The sequence below is a fragment of the Taudactylus pleione genome, unplaced genomic scaffold, assembly GCF_031769625.1.
Source record: "Taudactylus pleione unplaced genomic scaffold, aTauple2 ptg000129l, whole genome shotgun sequence".
In the NCBI taxonomy this organism is placed as follows: Eukaryota; Metazoa; Chordata; class Amphibia; order Anura; family Myobatrachidae; genus Taudactylus; species Taudactylus pleione.
The window spans coordinates 18,345,370-18,369,152 of record NW_028284531.1 but is presented as its reverse complement, the minus strand read 5'-3'; the positions used below and the strand labels follow the sequence as shown (position 1 = coordinate 18,369,152).

The following is a 23,783-nucleotide window of genomic DNA, read 5'->3' as shown; positions in this document are numbered from 1 at the left end:
GGTTACATCCATATCACCAGTAAAGAGGGGGAGGTTAGAAATAAACGAAAAATACATACAAGTATCTGAAAGTATTCCGCTACAAAGAAATAAGGTGTTTTAGATTTTTTTAAAAGTATGCAGTCGCCTAAAATGTATTCGATAGTGCTGTAAATTGGTGACTAAAGGTCTTAAAACACCCCTATTTGTGGTGACCTGTTGGTATATCCCGAGCAGGAAGATTCAGGGCGCTACTGCACCCCGGACCCGGCTAGTGTGGTTATTATTATTATCAGTGACTGGGATGAATGAGCGGGGCTAGGGCATGTGAGGGGATCTGGGCTGCCTCCACCTTTCGCTTACTCAGGTAAATAACCTTCACATTCAACCACATGTAATACATCTTGCCTGATCCTGGTTTATGTTTCATCAGTGACTTGTTCCCTGTGATGGATGTTCCCTCTATACAGTGTACTGTATATTATTTTCTGATTGTATTTAAAGGCAAACTCCAGACAGGCTGAATGGAGATAGGAAAAGGAGGCATGGGACCATTAGACCAAAGGCAGAGCCAAAACAATACCCCATGGGCAGGGGCGTAACTAGCGATTTGAAAACCCCATAGCAGAAGTTTGTAAAGACCCCTATGTACCACCTAATGGTGAAATATATATATATATATATAATACACGTAAAGGCCCCCATACACTGTGCGATTTGTAAACGATCCGATGTCGTTTACGATTTCCCTTGAAAGTCTGAATTAACTATTTGTGACAACAAATGGAACGATTGTACAAATGAGCAAACGATATAGATGTGTCGTTAACTATATATCGTTTGCAGCAAACAACCTCCCGATGCATCTGCTGGAATGTTAATAGGGGAGGTCTTATATAGGGGGTAAAACATTGGTGGGGCAGGGGTTAATACACTTTGGTGGCATAGTGGCTATCATTGGCAGAGCAGGGGTAAACATTGGTGCTGCAGTGGATATTGGTAGCAGGGTGTACATTTGGTGTTGTAGTAGAATACATTGTGTATAGGCGATGTGTATATACTCACTATTCGAGAAAAGCCAAATCTCCCCAGACAGGCGATCACGCTGCTGCTCTCTTTGTCCTTGTCGTCTGTCACAAAATGAAGGAGGGGAGTGGCCAGGGACTTTATCAACATATTGTAAATGGAATCGTTCATCAAGCAAAACACCGAATGATGTCTGTCACATCGTGCACGATTGGTCTCAATCTTTCTGCAGGTTCAGTTGATCAACGATGCCGGGGACGCGCATCGTAATCGTCCAGAAAAACGCCACTTTTTACACGATTGTTCGTTACGATCAATCGAAAATGGCCAAATCGTGTAAAAAATCGCACAGTGTATGGGGGCCTTTACTTTGACCAGGAAGATGCGCCCCCCCCCCCCTCAGCTCTGAGCCCCATAGCAGCTGCACTCCTTGCAACTATTTTTTTAGTTGCAGATGTCAATTTGAGATGACGAAAATTCTAAGTTTGCGGCATGTTAATGGGAACAAACGGATGTGACCAAAACATGTATGTGTAGTTTCAACACAGCCAATAAAACATCATAATAATTACCAACCTGTTAGTTGGGTGTACACTGTTGTATTGGCTAATATACCAAAACTATCATCCACTCACTCATCATTTCTTGCCTCGACTACTGCTACCTTCTCCTTACTGGCCTCCGCCACTCCCATCTCGCTCCTCCCCTATTGGGACTTAACGCTGCAGCTAGACTTATCTTCCCCTCCCACCGCTCCACATTTGCCCCCCCCTCTCTGCCAAGCCCTACACTGGCTCCCCTCCCCTACAGAACCCTCTTCAAACTCTCATGTGTAAGGCCCTCTCCTGCTCCACTGCTCCCTACATCTCTAAACTCATCCCCATACATACTCCCTCCTGCCCCCACCGGTCAGCTAATGACCATCTCCTTTCCTTCCCTCTCATTACTACCTCTCACTGCTATATCCAAGATTTCTCCTGTGCTGCCCCCCATTACTGAAATGTTCTCTCTCATTGTATTAGACTATCCCCTAGCCTGTATTGCTTCACACAGGCGCTGAAAACCCATCTGTTCACAAGAGCATGTCCGTCCACCATTTAAATATGTCACTAAGTGGTCTACCTCTTGCACTCTCCAATTCTCTCACTTCTGCTTTCTGCCCTTTGCTCCCCTTACACGGTTTTCCCCTTCCCTTTAGACTGTAAGCTCCATGAGCAGGGCCCTCCTCCCTCCTGTTCTCATTACCTACTACTCTTGCACACCAGCTACATTCTGCACCTTCTCCTTGTGCTCTCTGGGCCTGATTCAGCCCCGCTCGCGAGCGTTGGTCACCCACAGCTATGCGAGCGGCCAGGAGGCTGCTCCAAATAGTAAGAGGGCCGGCCCTGATTCAGAGCGAGCGCTCTGTCAGAGTGTCCGGCTCTGTCCATGGACTCCACTCTCTCTGTTGTTTTTGTTTCTGCAGGCATCCTAGCAGTGATGTGAGGTGAGGTAAATAGATGAGGAGGCACTGGCTAGTATTAGAGCCAGATTTAAATATACATATATGAACCTGAGGGTTCATGTGGGCTTTGTACAAAGTTGCAGCAGTATATAGTGCTGGAAATTTGGTGTGTTTTCATCAGGGATGTGCGGAAAAGGTAGACAGTGCCTTACCTGCCATACAATTTTTACTCCAGAGTTTTGACTATAAAAAATTATTAGAATGTTAAGCAGTAGATATTTATAATATTTTCTTTAATTTTTTCTTTTATTTTTATAGTCAAATCTTTAGAGTATACATAAGTATGACAGGGAAGGCTCTGCTAACCTGCCTGACCTGACCGCACATCACTGCAACCTAGACGCATCATCTTTGCCATGCTAATAGCTACAGGTTTTAGCTTACGCTGAATGATAGTGTTCATTCTAGCACCCTGCACCTGTCACAATCCGTGCAGTCCCTCTTTCCAGCTAGGGGTGTCGCTTTCTGCTCTGGTGCTTCTATTTATTATATTTCCATAGCATCCCTTACATCAGTGACTGTTGAGATTTGTAGTGCTATTTGTTACTTGTCTACTGTACTGTTTTACCCTGTACTGTCTTATTATTTTGCCCTCTGTACAGTGCTGTAAACCAATTGTGGCATCCTATAAATAGTTTATTGATGATGATGATGATGATGATAATAATATGATCCTACAGTATAACATGAGCATGAATATGTACTAATTTACTTTTTTATTTTATCAGGAAGGATATGTGAAATAACAGACAGCAACCTATCAACATGGATTTGAAAAATGCAGCTAATGTCAATGGAACAATAATAGAAGAATATAAATATTCAGAGGCAGACTTCATCTTGCCGGGCATCAAGTGGCGGAAGAGAAGGGAATGTGCAGAGGATAAACCTTTTATATCTGACTTTGACACAGCACTGAGATCTAACTGGGTGGAGAAGATGGAGCAGGGTCTTTTTCGCTATCCACTGTGGAGCTTACAAACCAGGATCTTACCGGGCAGTGTGAAATATGTAGCACAGCTTAACATCAAGAGGGGTATAGAGAGACGGAAGCCTCAAGACATAAAAAGCATACAAGAAAAATTCAATCCAAATCTTTTTAATTTTAATAAGATTTTTCCTAAGGAAATCTTGTTTCAGATGATCAGATCTCCATCTGAGAAAGCTACTAGCTCAACGTGTAGAAATGTAAACCCAGAGGGTAATCAAGAAGTTCCTGCTAATAATGCTGACTTTACTCTGCCAGAATATAGGCGTAATCACACACTAGTAGTGATTAATGTTAGTCCTCTTGAATTTGGGCATGTTCTATTTATACCAGATCCATCTCTTTGCTTGACTCAGATTTTGACCCCAGATCTAATGCTGTTTGGATTGGAATCCATTCTTCTCAGCGGCCACCCAGGGTTTAGAGTAGGCTTTAACAGCCTTGGTGGGTTTGCTTCTGTAAACCACTTACACTTGCATGGTTACTACTTGGACGAAGAGCTTCTGATTGAGTCCGCATTGAGCAAAGCTTTGTGCCCTGAAATTAACTTCCACCAGTTGACTCATTTTCCTGCCCCTGGTTTCTTTTTCTACACAGATGGGAAGGACTTGGTACCAGTGTCTCAGAGAATATGCCAAGTTACAGATTATTTTGTTAACCGAAATATTGCCCATAATGTGTTTATAACCAGGGGAAGTGACCCAGGAAATGTGGATTGTTCAGATGCCAGAGAAGGGATTAGAGTAGTTATATGGGCAAGAAAGACCTGTATTGGTGCCAAGGAGGAATCTGCATTCAGTGTGGCACTTTGCGAACTTGCTGGTCACCTGCCCTTCAAGAACGAAGACGATTTCTCCAGTATAACTGAGGAATCGGTTATCTGCATTATTAAAAAGTACCTCTTCTCTGATGACGAATTCACTCAGTTATTGTTGGAGCTCACAGATCATTTAGCAGCCTGATAAACGATAAAGGACAAATGCAGTAAAAACTATGGGCCTGATTCAGAGATGTAAGCTAATGCAAATGCAACGGCATTCTCTCATGGCACGCATTGCTAAAATATGCTAATGCCCTCCAAAGCGCAGCCGAGCATAGGGATGCCCACTGCTGCCTTCTCATATCGCTATCATTGATGCACACCGGGCAGTCATGCATCATATAAACACTGCAGCTCTCCTGACACGCAGAGAGCTCTCCTGCTGTCATTCACTTTGCGAGTAGTTCCTCTGTACGAGATTAATCGCAACACAATCGTGCGCAGTGCGGTTTTCACACAATAGCAGACACTCGCTCCAACTGCGAAAATATCTGCTTTGCGCAAATCTTTGAATCTGGCCCTAATCCTGCAGTATTTGTTATATTGTGTGTTCTGCATGTTGCCTTACTCACTTTCTAAGTGTCATTTGGATCTTACAGGGACCTTCATTAAAATATTTCTTGAACAATTTAAAAAATGTTCAGACTAGAGAATGACTCATTTGCATCTCCATTGCCGGAGCTGCTATGTATGAGATTGCTATTATTATTATTATTATCCTTATCCTTTATTTATATGGCGCCACAAGGGTTCCGCAGCGCCGTACATAGTACATAAACAAATGAGCACACAAGACAAGTACATAGACAAATAATAAAACAAGAAAAACAGTTATTAACAGTACAAACAATGCAGGACAAATACACGATTTATACATTGCTGCATAACACCTACATAAGTAGCATGGCGTCCGCAACCAAGGGTTAGGTGCTGCTATGCTCAGAGGTGACAGCTCCTGTAAAGTAGAATGCAGATTTGGAATATGGTCATTGTGGAGGAGCTGTAAATGTCCCCATGTTCTTCACTTTGTACTGACGCCTATATCTGTTTACCCCTCTGAGACAGTAGACCTACATTTATAGGAAGTAAAGTAATCATATGATGAGCTAATGCTTTCTATTCATACAAAAACAATTTATGTAAGGATATACTAAAGCATGGATTCATCTGAAGTAGGATAGTATAAATAGAAGTGTTAATGAGTGGAACTAATAAAAGATGCATCAAAAAATACAAGTGACTCAACCTAGAAACAGGGCGTTTTATTAATAAAAACAAGTAACCAAAATCGTATTGATGTGATATTAAACAGTTAAATATAAAATAATTTATTTCATAACATTAAATAGCCAGTCACCAATGCATACACGCATATCTATCTGGCAAACATACATACATAATAAAGATCCAATACCGATTAAATTCTAGGGATAATTGATATTTCCCCTTCCTTTTCCTTACCTATATTGTGGTTTCTCTGCAACTGGGGAACCTCTGAAGAATTTGAGGGTCTCCGGGCAGCGTCTTCAGCCGGTATTCACTCTTTATGTAGAACACACTGTCCGGAAGATGCCTGTTTACGTAGAAATATAACCAATGTCATAATCATAACCAGATAATGTATAGTAACAGAAGTTCTTCTGCAGGAAAAAATGTGAATTTCCCTAATCAAACAATTTCTGTGTCTTTCCAGGCCCCTGTGTTACTCCAGACCCCCTTACATCTCTCCATTCTCCTGGGTCCCTGTGTCTCTCCATCTCCAGTCCTCCATGTCTCTCTCCAGGCCCACCTGTAGCTCTCAGCCCCATTCCCTCAGGCCCAGTGTGTCTCTCAGCCTCATGCCCCCAGTGTCTCTGCCTCATTCCTCAGACCCAGTGTGTCTCTCAGACCCATTCCTCCCAGCCCCCAGCCTGTGTTTGTCTCAACCCCATTCCCCAGCCCCAGCATGTGTCTCAGCCCCAGTGTGTCAGTCTCATTCCCCCCAGCACCAGTGTGTGTCTCAACCCCAATCCCCAGCGCCAGTGTGTCTCAGCCTCATTCCTCCTAGCCCCAGTGTGTATCTCAGGCCAATTCCCCCCAGACCCAGTGTGTCTCAGCCCCAGTCTATCAGTTCCAGTGTGCCCTAGCCTCATTTCACCAGCCCCAGTATTTCTCTCAAACTTGCAAACCCACCCCCCTCATGCAGCCGCCGCCGCCACTTACTTGCAGCTCCGTCCTCTGCCCTCTGCTTGTCTTGGCCACGTGGCGCAGCGTCACTGTGTCCTGGAGGTGGGGAGCCGGGCCGCAGAGGGGCTGCACGGAGGCGGAGCCTTCAGTGATGGCTGACAGGCTCCGCAAAGGCTTGTGGGAGGAGCAGCAACTCCCCCGTCAGCCTTTTTTCTTTTTCCACCAGCAGCTTTTGCGCATGCGCTGCTGAAATTGCAGAGCTGCCCGACCGGAGCTGAGCTCCGATCGTGGCAGTGGGGGGGTGGGCAAGTGCTGGGTGGCCGCCGGCCACTATGGGGACTGGCCCAGCGGGAACCAGCCCGATTTCCCGGTGGCCCAATCCGCTCTTGGACGGGATGCCGGTGCCAGGATCCCAACACCTGTCAGAATCCCGTCGCTGGCATCCCGATGGTAAGTGCTTGAGTTAGGGGGAGGGTTAGGGTGCAGGGAGGTTAGGTTTAGGCACTAGAGGGGGAGGTTAGGTTTAAGCACCGAGTAGGGAGAGGATGAGGGTTAGGATACTGAACGCAGTGTCGGTATCCTAACCCTGCCGGCATCCCGTACCCAACCCGCATTCATCTACTTAGGATCTTTTGGTGTAAATTTGAATTGTATCATTATGAAACTCGCGCAAAATTGGGCGCAGAGCCAGCTTAAACGTGGTGGGGCATGGGGTAAGTGCCCCCACCCCACACACACTTTGCAGCTAAAGTACATTAGGGCACTGCAATCTGCAAAAATAGAAAAGGAGAGTGAAGGTGGCAATGTGAAGTCAGGGCGACCAGCATGATTGGGAGAGCGTATGGGAGGAGTAATTGCAGGCAGTGTACCAAAGTATAAGGTAAGTGGGAGGGGGGGGAACACTATATTGTCTATCTGTATGTATATACAGTACTGTGCTAAAGTTTTAGGCAGGTGTGGAAAAAATGCTGCAAAGTAAGAATGCTTTCAAAATAGTAGTCTTAATAGTTTATTTTTATCAATAAACAAAATGCAAAGTCAATGAATGGAAATCTAAATCAAATCAATATTTAGTGTGACCACCCTTTGCCTTCAAAACGGCATCATATCTTCTAGGTATACTTGCACACAATTTTTGAAGGATCTCAGCAGGGAGGTTGTTCCAGACATCTTGGAGAACTAACCACAGATCTTCTGTGGAAATAGGCTTGCTCAAATCCTTCTATCTCTTCATGTAATCCCAGACAGACTCGATGATGTTGAGATCAGGGCTCTGTGGGGGCCATATCATCAATTCCAGGACTCCTTGTTCTTCTTACACTGAAGATGGTTCTTACTGGCATAAGCTGTATGTTTGGGGTCGTTATCCTGATGCAGAATAAATTTGGAGCCAATCAGACACCTCCCTGGTATTGCATGAAGCATAAGTATCCGCCTGTATTTATCAACATTGAGAACACCATTTATCCTGACCAAATCCCCAACTCCATTTGCTGAAATGCAGCCCCAAACTTGCAAGGAACCTCCACCATGCTTCACTGTTGCCTGCAGACACTCATTATTGTATTGCCCTTCGGCTCAAAACTGGCAGAAACCAGTGTGATTCAGGTACACCCATCTACTGTTCTGAGAAGTCTGGCCTGAAGTGGTCTTCATAAAAGAATTGCGGGCAAAAGCCATACCATCGACTGGAAACAAGGCCAAGGAAATCAACCATGCATGTGGGGTGCAGAAAAATGGCAGCAGGAGCTCTGGACTGATTAGTCAAAATGTGAAATATTTGGTTGTAACAGAAGGCAGTTTGTTTGCCGAAGGGCTGGAGAGCGGTACAATAATGAGTGTGATAACGTGTTAATACCCGTTAACACGATAATTTGACAGGTTTTAAAAAGGGTCTCTGGTAATAAAGGGGCTCTAATTGGGTAGCCCTGGCTATTACTCTTTTTCACACCTGTTTAATTAACGTGTCTAATTGAATGCCCCCTTAAGTGAGTGATTGTATGTGTGTGTGTGCGTCACACAGTGTGACTGTGATGACAGATGTATGTGTATATACAATATATATGTATGAGTATATGAGGTGTGGCTAAAAAAATTTCCCCCGCTCCCTTTTACCTCTCGCAGTATGGCTTATATTTTGCAGGTACAATCTCGTTATTTAATAGCCACACCCCGTATGTGTGTGTGTGTATATATATATATAATGTGTGTATGGCTATATGTACACTACAATAGTATGTATTTAACTGTATATGTGTGGCTATGAGTGTATGTGTGAGACATTGAATGTATGTATACCCCCTCCCCCCAACCATCACAATTTTGGTGGGACAGTCCTTTTTCTCTGAGGCTGTCCCACTCGTGGGCTGAAGTAAAGGTAGGGAGAACAGCCCAGCATCTAGGGCAGCAATGTGCACAAAATGGGGATGTGATGTCCGACCATGCCTCCTTTTCGTGTGCTTGCCTAAAACTCGATCACAGTGTCCCAAATGTTGCCCTCTAGGGCCCTCCAGTTTTAGTGCTCCTGGCCACCCTAAGCCTTAATACATCTCTGATTGGCATATTACAAAGGTAGATAAATAAGGATAATGAAGAGGAATTAGATACATTGAAGTGAGTGGGATATGAAGGAACAGGAAGAGTTATTAAGGCAAAGTATAAATAAAATGAGAGATTCAAGCATGACAGTTTAATCTGCATAATAAAGTAGGATCAAACGTTATTATCCATACATACGAAAAAGCAAATGTGAAATTAATGAACTGTGGTCAGAAAAAGCTATTTTAGTAAATCATTTAGGGAGAGTTAGTGATACGGCAACTGAGATGATGTGTAAACATAACGACAGGAATCCTGTTCCAGGAAATCTGCAGTAAGCACAAATCTGCAGTTACAAAAGCTTTTCATGTACTGAATTCATTGTGTTCTTCATCCCAGTTGCTTACTAAATGGGTGTGATCATGGACTGTATTCAGGACAAATAAGTACACAAAGTGATGCGTCTAGAAGTCCTGCTCATTTGAACAGCCATTATTATTCTAATTTCTAAATCCACCCAAAATAGGCATAAGATAAATTATTGTTATATTTTGTATATATTACTATGAACATTAGTATAATAGGAGTAACTGAACTAGACCGTTCATTTGAGAAGTTGAATTAGGATTACCTGTACTAGAGTGTGAGCTAAGAAGGAAACTTTTGCCCTGGAGCAAACGCAAGTAATACCCCTTCTACACCAGAGCTAAAACCCGGGTTATTGCAGGGTTAACCCAGGTAGCTCCTTGGTGTAAAGGGGACAGGATTGGATTCCCGGGTCAAGTGACTCGGCAATCCAACCCAGGTATCTTGCAGGGTTTAACATGGGAATGACCCGTGAAACCCTGCAGTGTAAACGGTGCAATCCGGGTCACGATGACCTGGAGCACGCCGCATGCCGGCCGATTGGCCAGCTTCAGTGGCGCTTGGAAATGACGTAATCTCCAAGCGTCCACTTCCACACCAGAAGAGCCGGATCACTGCAGACACGGCTCCGGTGTGAATGGCGCCGACTCAGGAAAATCCTGGTTCGGCGCCAGCTAAATTCCGGGTCTGATACGGTTTGGAACCCTGTTCCAACCTCCGGGTCAGACCCGGAATTTAGGTATAAAAATGGTATAAGTGGGTCAGACTCTTCTTCTGATTTGGGGAACAAAGAATGCAGGTGCACACTCTAAGTCAGGGGTGGGGAACCTTTCTTCTGCCGAGGGCCATTTTGATATATATAACACTATTCGTGGGTCCGGTGCAGGCCACTCCCCCTCTGTGTGATGTCACATAGGGGCGGGGCAACAATTGCTGGTGATTACTGAAATGCCCGAAGCATCCTGAGGATGCTCCGGGGAGCTGTAAGGGCAGTGGTGTGACTGTCTGAAGCGTCCTAAGGATGCTCCAGGTGGCACTGCTCCATAGATTCTGGCTGCAGGGTGCCCTGAAAAAAGTTAGTGCTATATAATATTACCGCTATATATATATATATATATATATATGTATATATATACACACACATACATACATGGCAGGGTCACACATACAGTACGTTCATACATACATACCTGCATACACATACAGGCAGGGTCACACATACATACATGCAGGCAGAGTCACGCATACATACAGTACACACAGGCAGGCAGGGTCACACATACAAACATACATACATACACATACAGACAGGGTCTCACTTACATACATACACACATACAGGCAGGGTCACACATACATACACACACACACATACAGGCAGCGTCTCATACATACACACATACAGGCAGGCAGGGTGATAGATATAACTGGGGTACCTGTCTCACCTTAATGTGGACCCTGCAGCTGCTTCCTCATCGACATGCTGCAGTAGCTCTGCCCCCTGCTGGGGTCAAATGAACATGTGCTAAGCTCCACCAATCAGGGCTCTGCACAAGCTCCTCTGACCACAGAGTTTCTCACTAGAGCAGCAGGAAGGCAGGACAGGACGCTGCAGCTGTGGACCCGGCAGGCTGTCAGATACTTCATAGCTGCTCTGGAGTCCGACTTCAGGGCGCCCTCTGGCAACTAAGGTGCCTGGAGCTCGCGCTCCAGTGGAACCGCCCTCCCTATGCCCCTGGGTCAACCTCAAGAGCTGCGATAGCATCTGATGTTACCCGATGTACCGATGGTTGCATACACTTCCTAGACATGACGTGCACAAGTGGGAATCTTAAAACAGGCTGGTGAGTGTCTGCATCACTATGTGATCGCTCTCTAAGAAATACTGGGCGTGCTAATGCATTGCTGTGCGGTAGCACTGCCTACGCAATTTGCATACACATCATGCGAGCGATCGCATCTAGCGAGCGGCTCTGAATCAGGCCCTAAGAACAATAATAGTCAAAATAATCCTGATAAACTCTACAATTAACATGGAGTATAAGTGAGGTTCTTAGTACATGTTTGGCCAAAGATCCTTGCCCATCCACCCCGTCAAGGGGAGCCCCATCAGATGGGACCCTGACATGCCTAATAATACCACATTATGTAAATTTATCCAGGACTTACCTCTCATAGTGCCCATTCTAATATGAACACAGCAATGTAGGAAACTGCTTAAAAACACCTAAGGGCAAATGGGAGGGGTGCTACTACCAAGCAGAAGGAGTCTCAGTGTACAAAATATACACAAATATAGAGGAATTGCAGGTTACTACAAAATAACCTGCAATTTATTCATAGATGCCATCATAAAGCAGATTTGGCAATTGTCATTTATGTAATGATGCCTAACACACAGTGCAGACAGTAATAATACACAGTATCAATTACAGTAGACACCACTGAATGAGATTGAATACTACAGACAGTAGTATTGGGACGATTCAATTGTTGTGTGGGCTGCGATATATAGTTAGCACCCATTTTGCAATTCAATTGTTCTGGGGGCTCATTAATTATCACCCTCTTTACACATTACTAGAACGTGTTTAGCCCTGTAAATGGCTAAACCCTCTGAAGTTCTGGTTAGGACGCCCTAACCAGGGGCATATCTATAATGGGTGCAGGGTGTGCGGTGTCCCAAAGCAGAACACCATTACTACACAATATGGGGTCTATTTACTAAGCAGTGTTAGGAGACAGAGTGAAAAGTGATAAGGTGTCAGCCAATCCGCTACTAACTGCCATCTCACAGGCTGTGTTTAAAAAATGACAGTTGGGAGCTGGTTGGCTGGTACCTTATCACTTTTCTCTCTGTCTCCTAACACTGCTTAGTAAATAGACCCCTATAATTGTTAGGAGCCACGGCAGCAGTTCACAGGTCCAGTGGGTCCCGGTCGTTGCTAAGCGACCGGGACACCATGTGACGCCAGCCGCAATGGCTGTTGGTCCTGGCGGTTGCTAGACAACCGGGACTCTCTGCGGTCGCACTTCCTGTTGGTCCTGGCTGTTACTACAGCTGGGATGTTTTCTTTGTACCTGCAGCTACACAGCTGCAGCATAATTAATTGTAAGGGACGTGTCTGTATGTGCTGCTACCCAGCAGCAGTGTAACGAAATGCAAGGGGTCTGTCTCTGTTTTGGGGTTCTAATTGGCTCCCTGAATAGTTAAACCACAGTCAGGGCCTTGGTGCATTTCTAGTTATACGCTATAGCACAGTGGTTGAAGTGGGGTATGGAGACCTAAAGGCATGCTAAAATATTTAGGTGTGGTCATGTGTCATGAGGGACATGGCCATGTGTTATGAGGGGTGTGGCCACTCAAAAAAGGAGTTCCCACAGCTATTCAATTGTATCCCCTGCGCTCTGCACTTAGTTGGGAGATGCCGGTTAGTGTGCCTTGAGCCAGGTGTTTAGGCACGCTAACTGCCATTTTCCAACTGAAGTGCCGGGTGCGATGCTGTCAGCGCCATGCTAGGCTGAAAAACAGCATTGCGGCCGGCACTTTAGTTTAATTTTTACTAGCACTCTCAGGAGGGTGCGAGCATAAATTCTTTAGTTGGGCTAACAGGGTGGTCAATTGAATATCTCTGGGTACCCCTTCCCAGTGCTATTCAACATTACACTAAATTGAACTGCCCCCAAAGGAAAATAAAGAAATACATAGGGCCTGATTCAGAGCCGCTTGCTATTTGAGAGCGCTCGCTCTGAATCAGGGCAGGGATTTTGTTTTTTCCTCCTGCCCACTCGCTAAGCTGTGGGTGCCCACTCACAGCTTATGCGAGCGGGCTGGAGATGGTCGCGATTATCACAATCCCGAGTGGACTCCCTGCTCTAATAGAGTAAGAAGTCCACTACTGACATCACTAGTGATGTCAGTAGGGCCGCCCACAAACGCCAGGCGTTCCAAAGGGAACGCCTGCATTTGCCTAACCACCCCCTCTCCCCGCCTACAAAACGGGGCGAGCTGTCAATCAACATCGACAGCCGCCCCGTCTTGTAGCGAGCCCCGGAGTGACTGAACTTCAGTCGCTCCCTGGGGCTCGTGCATGCGCACACCGGAGGCGGCAAATGCGCAGGGGGAAAACATCGACCCGCTTGCGAGCGCTGTGCGCTTGTGAGCGGTCTGAATCAGCCCCATAGGCCACAGGAAAATCTCCCGCAGCCAGCTGCACAGTCACTCTCACTGCAGAGGCCAGTATGAGGGGCTGTCTGGCTGTGACTATTGTTACTAAATCTGGCAGGTGATGAGCACACACAGGCGGCCGAGCGGCGGCAGAGTCACAATGCCGGACTTTGCAGCGTGTAATGAATGCTGCAGAAACCTACTGGCGGGGGGACAGGAACCAAGCACCTGACATGGGCGGGTGGCGGATGGGCACCCTACACACATAGGAGGACAGGTGGGAGTTCAGAGGCTTTGTGCCATTAGCTGACTCTGCTCATTCCCTCCTTTACCTGATTTCTTTCACCCCCACACATGATCGAATTCCTTCCACAATTACCTGACTCCTCTCATCCCCCTCCATTGCCTGATTCCTCTCTCCCCCATACATTATCTAACTCCTCCCACCTCTTCCATTATCTGAGTCCTCTCATTCCTCTTCACCACTTGACTCCTTTCATCTCCCTTCAAAACCTGAGTGATCAGACAGCGTCTATTATCTGGCTCCTCTCACTCTTGATTTCCTGACTCCCCATCCACTCTACTTACTCCTCCCATCCCCTCCATTACCTGACTACTCCCACCTCCTACATTACCTGTCTCATCCCCCTCCTTTTCCATGACACCTCCCTTTACCTGACACTTCCAACCCCCTCCAGGGGACATGCACCTGGCACAGGCGAGTGGCGGCCTGGCATTCAACACACGCAGGCAGGCAGGGTTACCAGGGCACAAGACTGGACTCTGCAGCTTTGATGTTGCAGAGTCCTTTCATCAGGGGATGGCTCCCGGTACACGCAGCGCGGGGCGGGCGGGCAGGTGGAGCGGTTGTGGCACACTGCAGACTGCCATACCGCTGCACACTGGCACACTTTGAGCACTGCTATAGCGTCTGTCCAACCAGAAGTCACCTGCCCTACTGCAGTATTCTTGTCATTTTCTGACAGTTTTTGCCAGCCATTCTTACTACACACTATACTTGTTAGGACTGTCTTTGCCAGTCCTGCATCTGCTTGGTATTCTACCTTTTTCTGGACCTGGGTTCTCTCCTGCTCTCACCTCAGCCCATTCTTTGTGCTGCCTAGTTTCCACATTGACATTTGTACCTGAATTAAATCCTGGCGGCATCCTAGTACCAGGTGAACTTAATTCACCTGGGAAAGGCGGCTGTTATAGCTGTATTATTCTGCAGGATTCGTTTAGTAATCTAGGCGTACATGACATTCTCCACTAGACTATTCTAAAACCGCTATGGGTATTATGACATGGGAGGATCCTTTTCCTACTTTAACGTCTGATATCCTTCCATGTCATCCCTGCAATAACCTATACAGAAATGTTATATACTATTTCATAAGAGTTATTTATCTCCTAAGAGACGTTTCCATATTAGGCTAACAGATGATTACAAATGCCCTAAATGTGCAGCCCCTATCGCTGACTTATTTTACTGCCTTTGGTAATGCCCTTCTATTAGAAAATTCTGGATGGATGTTTGGAAATTTACTATAAATCATTTAGTCAGCCGCTTTCCCTCACTCCGGAGTGGGCTATATTCGGACTTCAGACTGAAGGATTTTGAATATGATGGGTTCCTGAAACATTGTCAGCTGTATCGTCGTCAGCAAGCAAAAGTGTGTTACATATGTGGATTATACTTGGCAACTTTCTGGGGGCAGCTAGGTTGGTGCAGCAGGGGGAATGGAGGCAGTACAGGTGGGTGATGTGGGGGCATGGTGGCGCGATCGCGCCCCCCAGCAACGCAATGCCAAGGTTATCAGCATTGTAAAGCAGGGGACAGGCAGGGCCGGCTCTCGGGGTGTTCGACCAGGGCGGTCGCACAAGGGCACCACCCGAGGGTGGCACCCCTCCCCAGCGTCCCGATTTCAGCGGAACAGTACGCTGTTAAACCTACGGGCCGAAGTGGCCCGCGGGTGGTCAAATCGGGAGGCTGGGGACCCCCACCGCCGCAGCTGTGCGGCGTTGCCAGACCCCCGGAGAGTGAATGGATGCCGCGCGCATGCGCGTGGCAACCATTCACTTACAGGAGAGAGCTGGGGGAAGCCCAGCCAGTGACGGAGTGCTGGGCTTACCCCCAGCCTGACATTATTTGAAGGTGTGCCATACGGGCACGCCTCCAAATAACGTCACACTTTCGCTTGGTAAGTGGGCGGCTGTGGGGAGGGTGTGGGGGTGTCTGGTCCAGGAGATTTTCCCACTCTTGTGGTTGGCCAACAGTGCCACACAATTTTCATGAGCCTCCCAGACGTTCCAGGAGAGTAGGCAAGTATGATGCGGATACATGCTTCCTCACCTATAATGCCTTTATTTAGAACAAAGCTGTTCTACATCTTTCGAATGGAATGGGTGAAGGCTTCACTCCAAACGGAAAGTGTGTACAGAACCTGTTTGACACTTGGGAAAGCTTTATTGATATATTGTCCCCTTGTATTAAGGCTCAAATTCGTAAGTGTTCTCATTCCACAAAATCTTTTGAAACTCTGGGCCTGATTCAGACCCGCTCGCGAGCGCTGAGCACTCGCAAGCGGGTCGATGTTGGCCCAGTGCGCATGCGCACAACGGAGCCGGCTCCATCGTGCGCATGCGCGAGACCCGGATAGCGACGGGCAAGCTGTCACTCTGGGTCTCACACCAAATGGGGCGTGCTGTCGCTGGTGAGTGACAGCACGCCCCCTTTGGTGGGCGTGCCGGGGTCGTGGCTGCCCAGACGGAGGCGTTCCCATGGGAACGCCTACCATCTGGGGCCGGCCCCACTGACATCACAAGTAATGTCAGTGGGAGTGCTGTCGGGTCTGATAGAGCCGAAAGCACTCCAGGGCTTGCGGCAACGAGACCCTACCACAAGGGTTTCGTCGCAAGCCCGATGGTCGCGATGGTCTTGACCATCGCGACCATCTTCCAGGCCGCTCGCTATAGCTGTGGGTGGTCACCCACAGCTATACGAGCGGCCAGGAGGCCGCTCTAAAAATTAAGAAGGACGGCCCTCATTCAGAGCGAGCGCTCTGTCAGAGCATCCGGCTCTGAATCAGGGCCTCTGTTGCTTCATAGGGACTATCTGATATACGTCTCTTGATAACGCTGCCCCTCTTGTTCTCTCTGGGGGCGGGATATACTAACCTTGCGGAGTACATCCCGCCAGTCACCGCATCCCTACTGATCGTATATATGCACTAATCTATGCGATCAGTACCACAAAGCACAGCTCTTCCGATAAGAGCTGTCCTTTGCGATCAGCGATGCGCCCTGGACTTCGGGTTTATGACCCGGGAGTCCAGAGACTCACAAAGGAGATTCCAGATTCACAGTTGCTGCTTATATTGCTTGCTATTCCTGACCCCATACGTACTTGTGAAGATGTACAAAAGAGGGGCACAAAGTTATTACAGTATTACACATGGGTACAGCTGCAATATGATACAGAGGGCCTGATTCAGACCTGCTCGCGAGTGCACAGCGCTTGCAAATGAGTCGATGGTCCCTCACTGCGCATGCCGAAGCCGGCTCCATCATGTGCATGCGCGAGACCCGGCCAGCGAAGGGGTGCTCCGTCGCTACAGGTCTCGCACCAAAACAGGGCGTCTGTCGATTATGATTGACAGCTCATCCCGTTTTGGAGGCGGGCAGGGGGGTGGCTGGCCAAACGGAGGCGTTCCCGAAGGAACGCCTGCCGTTTGGGGGCGGCCTCAGTAGTGAGCTTCCGGCTCTATTAGGGCTTGCGATGGATGAGACCCTACCACAAGGGCCTCGTCGCAAGCCCGATGGTCGCGACCATCGCGACCATGACCTGGCCGCTCGCAAAAGCTGTGGGTGGTCACCCACAGCTTAGCGAGCGGCCAGGAGGCCGACACAAAAAAAAAATAATGCCGCCCTGATTCAGAGCGAGTGCTCTGAAAGAGCATCCGGCTCTGAATCAGGCCCAGAGATCAATGGATGAGATTTTGGACCTCATTCAGAGTCGGTCGCAAGCGTCGATGCACTTGTAACTGACTCGATGGTTAGTTCTATGCACGCGCAGTGGCCACACTGCGCGTGCACAAGCCCCGGAGCGACAGATAAACTCTGTCGCTCCAGAGCTCGCTACCAAAGGGGCGGCTGTCAATGTTGATCGACAGCTGGCCCTGTTTGGTAGGTGGGCCAGGGGGGTGGTTTCCAAAATGGAGGCGTTCCTTTACGAACACCTACCGTTTTGTGGGCGGCTGCACTGACATCATCAGTGATGTCAGTGGGGAGCTTCCTGCTCCATCAGAGCAGAAAGCTCCCTGGGGCTTACAAGTGCCCAGACCCAACCTTAGGGTCTGGTCGTAAGCCCCGATGGACAGACCCAGACGGTAGGCGTTCCCATGGGAACATCGACAGCACGCCCCAATCTACATCGACAGCACGCCCCCTTTGGTGCGAGACCTGGAGCGACGGCTTCCCCGTAGCTCCCCGGGTCTCGCGCATGCGCACAACGGAGCTCCCTCCGTCGTGCGCATGCGCACTAGGCCCACAGTGCATGAGTTAGTGTGTATACAGTGTATGTGTTAGTGTACTATGGCCCTGATTCAGAGCTGGACACTCTGAAAGAGCGCTCGCTCTGAATCAGGGCATGACCACCCACAAGCGGCGAGGATGATGGTCGCGATGGTCAAGACCATCGCGACCATCAGGCTTGCAACGAGACCCTTGTGGTAGGGTCTCGTGGCCGCAAGCCCCAGAGAGCTTCTGGCTCTAATAGAGCCAGGAAGCTCTCCCACTGACATCACTGGTGATGTCAGTGGGGCCGCCCACAAACGGCATGCGTTTGCTTGGGAACGCGTCCGTTTGTGAAGCCAGCCCCCCCGCCACGCCTACAAAACGGGGCGAGCTGTCGATCAACATTGGCAGCCGCCCCTTTTGTAATGAGCCACAGAGCGAGTGCTTTTTGCCCTCAATCCGGGGCTTGCGCACGCACAGCACGCACATGCGCACTGGGCCACCATCGACCTGTTTGCAAGCGCTATGCGCTTGTGAGCGGGTCTGAATCAGGCCCTATGTGTATATATGTGTAAGTGTGTGGCAACACACCATGTCCTCTCACAGTTCCTTTCTACTTGCTGCATGCACCTTGTCTCCCCCACTCACTCATCTCTACCTATCTCCTTGGAAGACCCTGGACATCCCCACCTCCAAGTAAGATTCATTATGGGCAGGGTGTACTAAAGGTGAAAATGCGGTAAAACCCCTGAAAATGCAATTTTTGGGGGGGTTTACTGCATTCCCTAAATGTACTATGCATCGGAATGCGATGCATTCAGGTGCTTCGTCCCGATGGGTAACGCCTATGGGCTTCTTATCTGGATGCTCCCCTTTGGGAAGGATCCGATCGGATCTCTCCAATCATGGCCCGAAGGACTTCTGGATGTTAAACCAGAAAGTCCCTCTGTCCAGAGTCATCGCAAAGGACAGCTCTCATCAGGAGAGCTGTCCTTTGCGATATTCTTGGTACATATCATGGTAATGAACCGCAGTATGCACCTAAAGACAGATGGGATGTACCGCATCGCTAATGCGATGCTTAGTACATCCCGCACTTTGTCTGTGTCCCTCTTTCACAGGTGACATATGCATGGGACACACGTAACCTGCTTATGCGTTTAACCTCTTTTGGGGGGAACAGAGGCAGTAGGGTGAAGTTTTGCCTAGGGCGCCTAGAACCCTTGCACTGGCCCTGTGTCTCCCTACATATTTTGTTAATTTAATATACCAACCCTGTCCCTATAATTACCCAGTGCCGGATGTGGAGGTCCTATATTAATGAGCCCCTTGAGATAACAAGGCATCGATTGTTTTGCTTTAATGGATGTCGTATTATAGCATATACTGACTGCATTCATAATTTTTGCTTATTGTTTTTGTAGCGATTTAGGCTTATCAGTCCTGTGTTTTTGGAGTGTATTGTTTCACTGTGTTGCTAGGAAGGACAGGGTTGCCAGGGGGCATCATCTGACGCGAGTCGCCGGTGCATGACGTCATCAGATGCAGCGACAGCAGGCAGCTTCAACGCACATCTGTACTTGGTGGTAAAAGCCTTTATAAGGTAAGCTTTGTTATTTTCATATTGTATCCCTGGCAAAGGGATCAGCCTGCTTTAGTGCTGCATAAAATTAAGGTTATATCTGACTGAGTTTTTCGTGGAGGGCACTGCAGCAAATTATATTTGAGTGGAGTGCGGGACTGCACAATGTGTGTGTGTATACACACTGGTGTAGAGGGCCAGCATTCTATAGATGGGTACACACTAGATGATGTGTATACCCACCGACGGCACAATATATGGGATGGTTCGTACACACTGCACGATCTGGTGTGCGACCATTCAATATATCGTTCCCCGGCTGCATCCAGAGGCATGGTGTCGGCTGCCGGATCTCTTATCTGCCGTCCATGCACAACAGATCAGAAGATGCAACGAACAAAGCACGGGAGTGCGCAATCCTCCGTACACGCAGAGCGATGTGGCCGATATATTGTTCCGTTCCACATCGAAACAATATATCGTCCGATATGTACCAAGCTTATATATCTCAAATGTTTTACTACAACTTTCTGGCTTTTGTTTACTTAGTTGCTTGGCAACCACTCTCCATGATCTAGCAGTAACTAATTTGCGCTCTCTGGAAGGAGTCCTTTGTTGCCTGGCAACATGACATGCTCGGACTCTATTTCTGTGCATCTCTAGTTTTGTGCTATGCACATCTTTCACTGTCCAGAGATCGCTGCAATGCAATCTTTTCACTGCTAATTGTAATGTTGTTTATTTCTGGGTAATTATAGATCCTGTCTTTTAATATACTTTCTTCATTAGCTACATTGAAACAATTCTCTTGTTGACGAGCTCCATTGTCAACTTATGTACACATTGTCAACTTCTGTACACTGCCGTTTGGGTTACTTAGCAATTGATACTATTACTACTTTATTCTATATAATTAACCAATATATACTGTTGTTTTCCAAGGAGTGATTTGCTTATTATGTGTATTTACCTAATTTTTTACATTAACATTAAAGCAATTGCCTCAATCCAATTATCCGTGAAGGGGGCCAGATGCCATTGCAATGGAATTAAAACACTGGCAACGGCACCACAATTTACCCATCTTGAGGCCCGATCTCACACAGGACTCGCATATTTTTTACAGCTTCTAACTCAATACGGCACCTTCTGCGAGGAGGTTAATGTACTAAGGACTTTTTGTGACCCCCCACAACGGACTTCCTCTACCTTTTTCCTCAGGTCATGGAATAGTTTGAGGCTATATTTTAAAATATGTCACTACTGTTGCCTGAAGGCGCACCCGCAGTCACACGTCAGGTCTGAACGTCCACAAAGCAGCCCACTCCCCTGAGCAGCAACGCCTCCCTGGTCCATGTGCTGTACTCAGCGAGGGAGTTTCAGAATTGTGCAGCGTAACATCATGACACATCCGTGTATTCTATGAAATGCGATTACGCAGGGGAACACTGAAGTGGCTGGTGATGAGGAGTTGGGATCATGGACGGATGCCAGCTTCAGATGCCGGAGCCGGACTCCCTGGACATGGACAGGATCTGTGGCATCTAGTTTGAAAGTTGGTGTTGTTTGGGCATTACTGTGTGTGGCATAATCTGCAGTGAGCATTACTGTGTGGGGCATAATGTTGTGCAGTGAGAATTACTGTGTATGGCATTATGTGGTGTAATGGGCATTACTGCATGTGTCATAACGTGGTATAACGGTGACTACTACTGTGTCTCAAACCATGGTGTAAGGGGTACTACTACTGCGTGGCATGCATGAATTAGGGGCACTAGTATGCAGTGTAATTTGAATTGGAGATACTATTGTGTAGTCAAACCTCTACCCTGCCTTAAGGGTGCGCTCTCTCAACTAACAGATTTTTGCGCACATGGCAATGCCCCCGATCAGGCCATGCCCGCTGAGCTCAGAGCTCCAAAGGAAACTTTTGCACTGAGCTTCGCAAAGGCTAGAACTGGCCCTGGTTACAAACCTACCTAGTGTTACATTAGGTGGGGGGAAGTTACATTAAACTTCTGATAAAGTGTAGTTGGCATTTAAAATAAATGCAAAGTGTATTTTATCTATTTTTATTTTTTAATTAATCACAGGTTTAATTGAATGTAGTTTTTATCCCGGCTACCGGGAGGCCGGCGCTTCACAAACTCGGCGCCAGAATCCCAGGCACCAGAATCCCGGCGCCAGCATCACGGCCGGCAGAGCCGTAACTAGACTTTTTGGTGCACTGTGCCAGAAAGAGCATTGGCGCCCCCCTCATTTTTCAGAGGGACATAATGCACACAAAAAAGGGCCATGGCTTCATGGGGAAGGGCCAGGGAAGAGATAGGGGAGGCCAGGAGATGCTGGGGATGAAATAAGAGGAAGCTACAAGCAAGAATATAAATAAACAGGAATTTGACAGGCCCAAACAGCGCCCCCTGACCTGTGGTGCCCTGTGTGATGGCACCGGCCGCACTACCCTAGCTACGGCCCTGACGGCCGGTGGCATCCTAACAGCAAGTATTGGGGTTAGGGGAGGGTTAGGGGTTAGGCACTAGGGGGAGGGTTAGGCTGCGGAGGGTTAGGTTTAGGCTGTGGGGAAGGAGGGTTAAGTTTAGGGCATAGGCGTCTTTATAATGGGTGAAAGGTGTGTGGTGCACACAGGCTCCTGGGTCCAGGGGGACCCACACCACACACCCTGCACCCATAGTTAATAAATACTTACCTCTCCGTAGAATCCGAAGTGCTGCTCCGCAGCGCCAGACCGCCGCTACAGAGCAGCAAAAAATCATTGGGAAAATGGCCGCGGCACACCACACAAATCTTTTTGATCAACACTGTAAAATGTCTGTGAAGGACTAATAGTAATAATAATAATAATAATAATATTCTATATTTTTAGAATATTAATATTACATGCCTCCTGACCTCATTAACAATTTAACTTTGTTTTGAAGTTACATGTACCTGTAACAGTCTGATGTATTTTTGCATTTCTAGTTGGTAATTCTGGACAACCAGCAAAGCTACAGTATTGTAACAGTATATAGACAGTGGGAGCAATTTCCCCTTCATTTTCCTGCCACAGTATCCTGAGGTCATAGCTAAATAACAGCTTGAAGCTATATTTTTAAATATGTTACAAACCTACCTAGTGTTACATGTGGGCAGTGTTAGGTCGGGGGGTAGTTACATTACAAATTCTGATAAAATGGAGTTGACCTTCAAAATAAAAGCAAAGGTATATTTTATCTAATTTTATTCCTAATTACTCAAATGCAGACGTGTGGTGACTGTTTTCAGGGCAATACTTAGCTTACGACTGCGATCCCGTACGCATTAGAAATGGCTCTGGTATCTCAGTTCCTGCAGGCCATTTTGCGCGACCGTAGGTTAACCAGAATGCCAATTGTTGAGTGACCTGTGACAGATGCTGCCTCTTTGTGATATATTACTTTTTAATCTATGTTTGTAAGTGCAATGTATTAAATATCATTATATGTTTTTATTACACTATGGTCTATACTTCATATTTTTCTGTATGTTGGGAATAAATTAATGGAAGTACAAGGTGAAGTTTGAGGACTTCTGATACGCTTTTATTCCAAGATTTAGGACATGAACATCAGCATTGCACTTGAATTGTCTGCACCTCTGATTCAGGCTCTTTATGTTTTTTTTTTATATATTTGTTCACAGTTTGAATATTTGAGATAACTGCACAGTGCTATGTGGGAAACATCGCCTTTCACTTTATCCTGAAAAATGAGTTTGTAAAAAAAAAATTGTACAGTATCCAAATATGTAATAATAGGCATGACTGCAAAAGTAATATATATATATATTATATATATATATATATATATATATATTGTCGAAACTGGATTATTGACTGAGACAAGATCAGTTTAAAATTGAATCGCAGCGACGCCATTTTGCGAAATGGCCGCCTAAGCGCCATTTTAGATAAACTCACACTTTAGTACATGTGGCGATAATACTATTAGCATCATGCGAATGCATCTGTGACCATCACCATAAGTTACGGCAATTCACCAAAAGCCTATTTCATGACTTTACGTATTATAAAGGATATATTTCAGAAATGGCTTTACAGTATGCCAAAATTGCATTGCATTAGCTGAATAG

The 23,783-nt window shown here is 46.9% G+C and overlaps 1 protein-coding gene across 1 annotated transcript; it reads left to right on the top strand.

Annotated features, from left to right (window-relative positions):
* The first annotated feature begins 221 nt into the window (after window positions 1-221).
* GDPGP1 (GDP-D-glucose phosphorylase 1) lies at window positions 222-4,983 on the top strand. The gene is made up of 2 exons (XM_088473014.1): window positions 222-346; window positions 3,238-4,983. The coding sequence occupies exon 2, from the start codon at window positions 3,275-3,277 to the stop codon at window positions 4,457-4,459; it is 1,185 nt and encodes a 394-aa protein (XP_088329140.1). The 5' UTR covers window positions 222-346; window positions 3,238-3,274; the 3' UTR covers window positions 4,460-4,983.
* The last annotated feature ends 18,800 nt before the right edge of the window (window positions 4,984-23,783 follow it).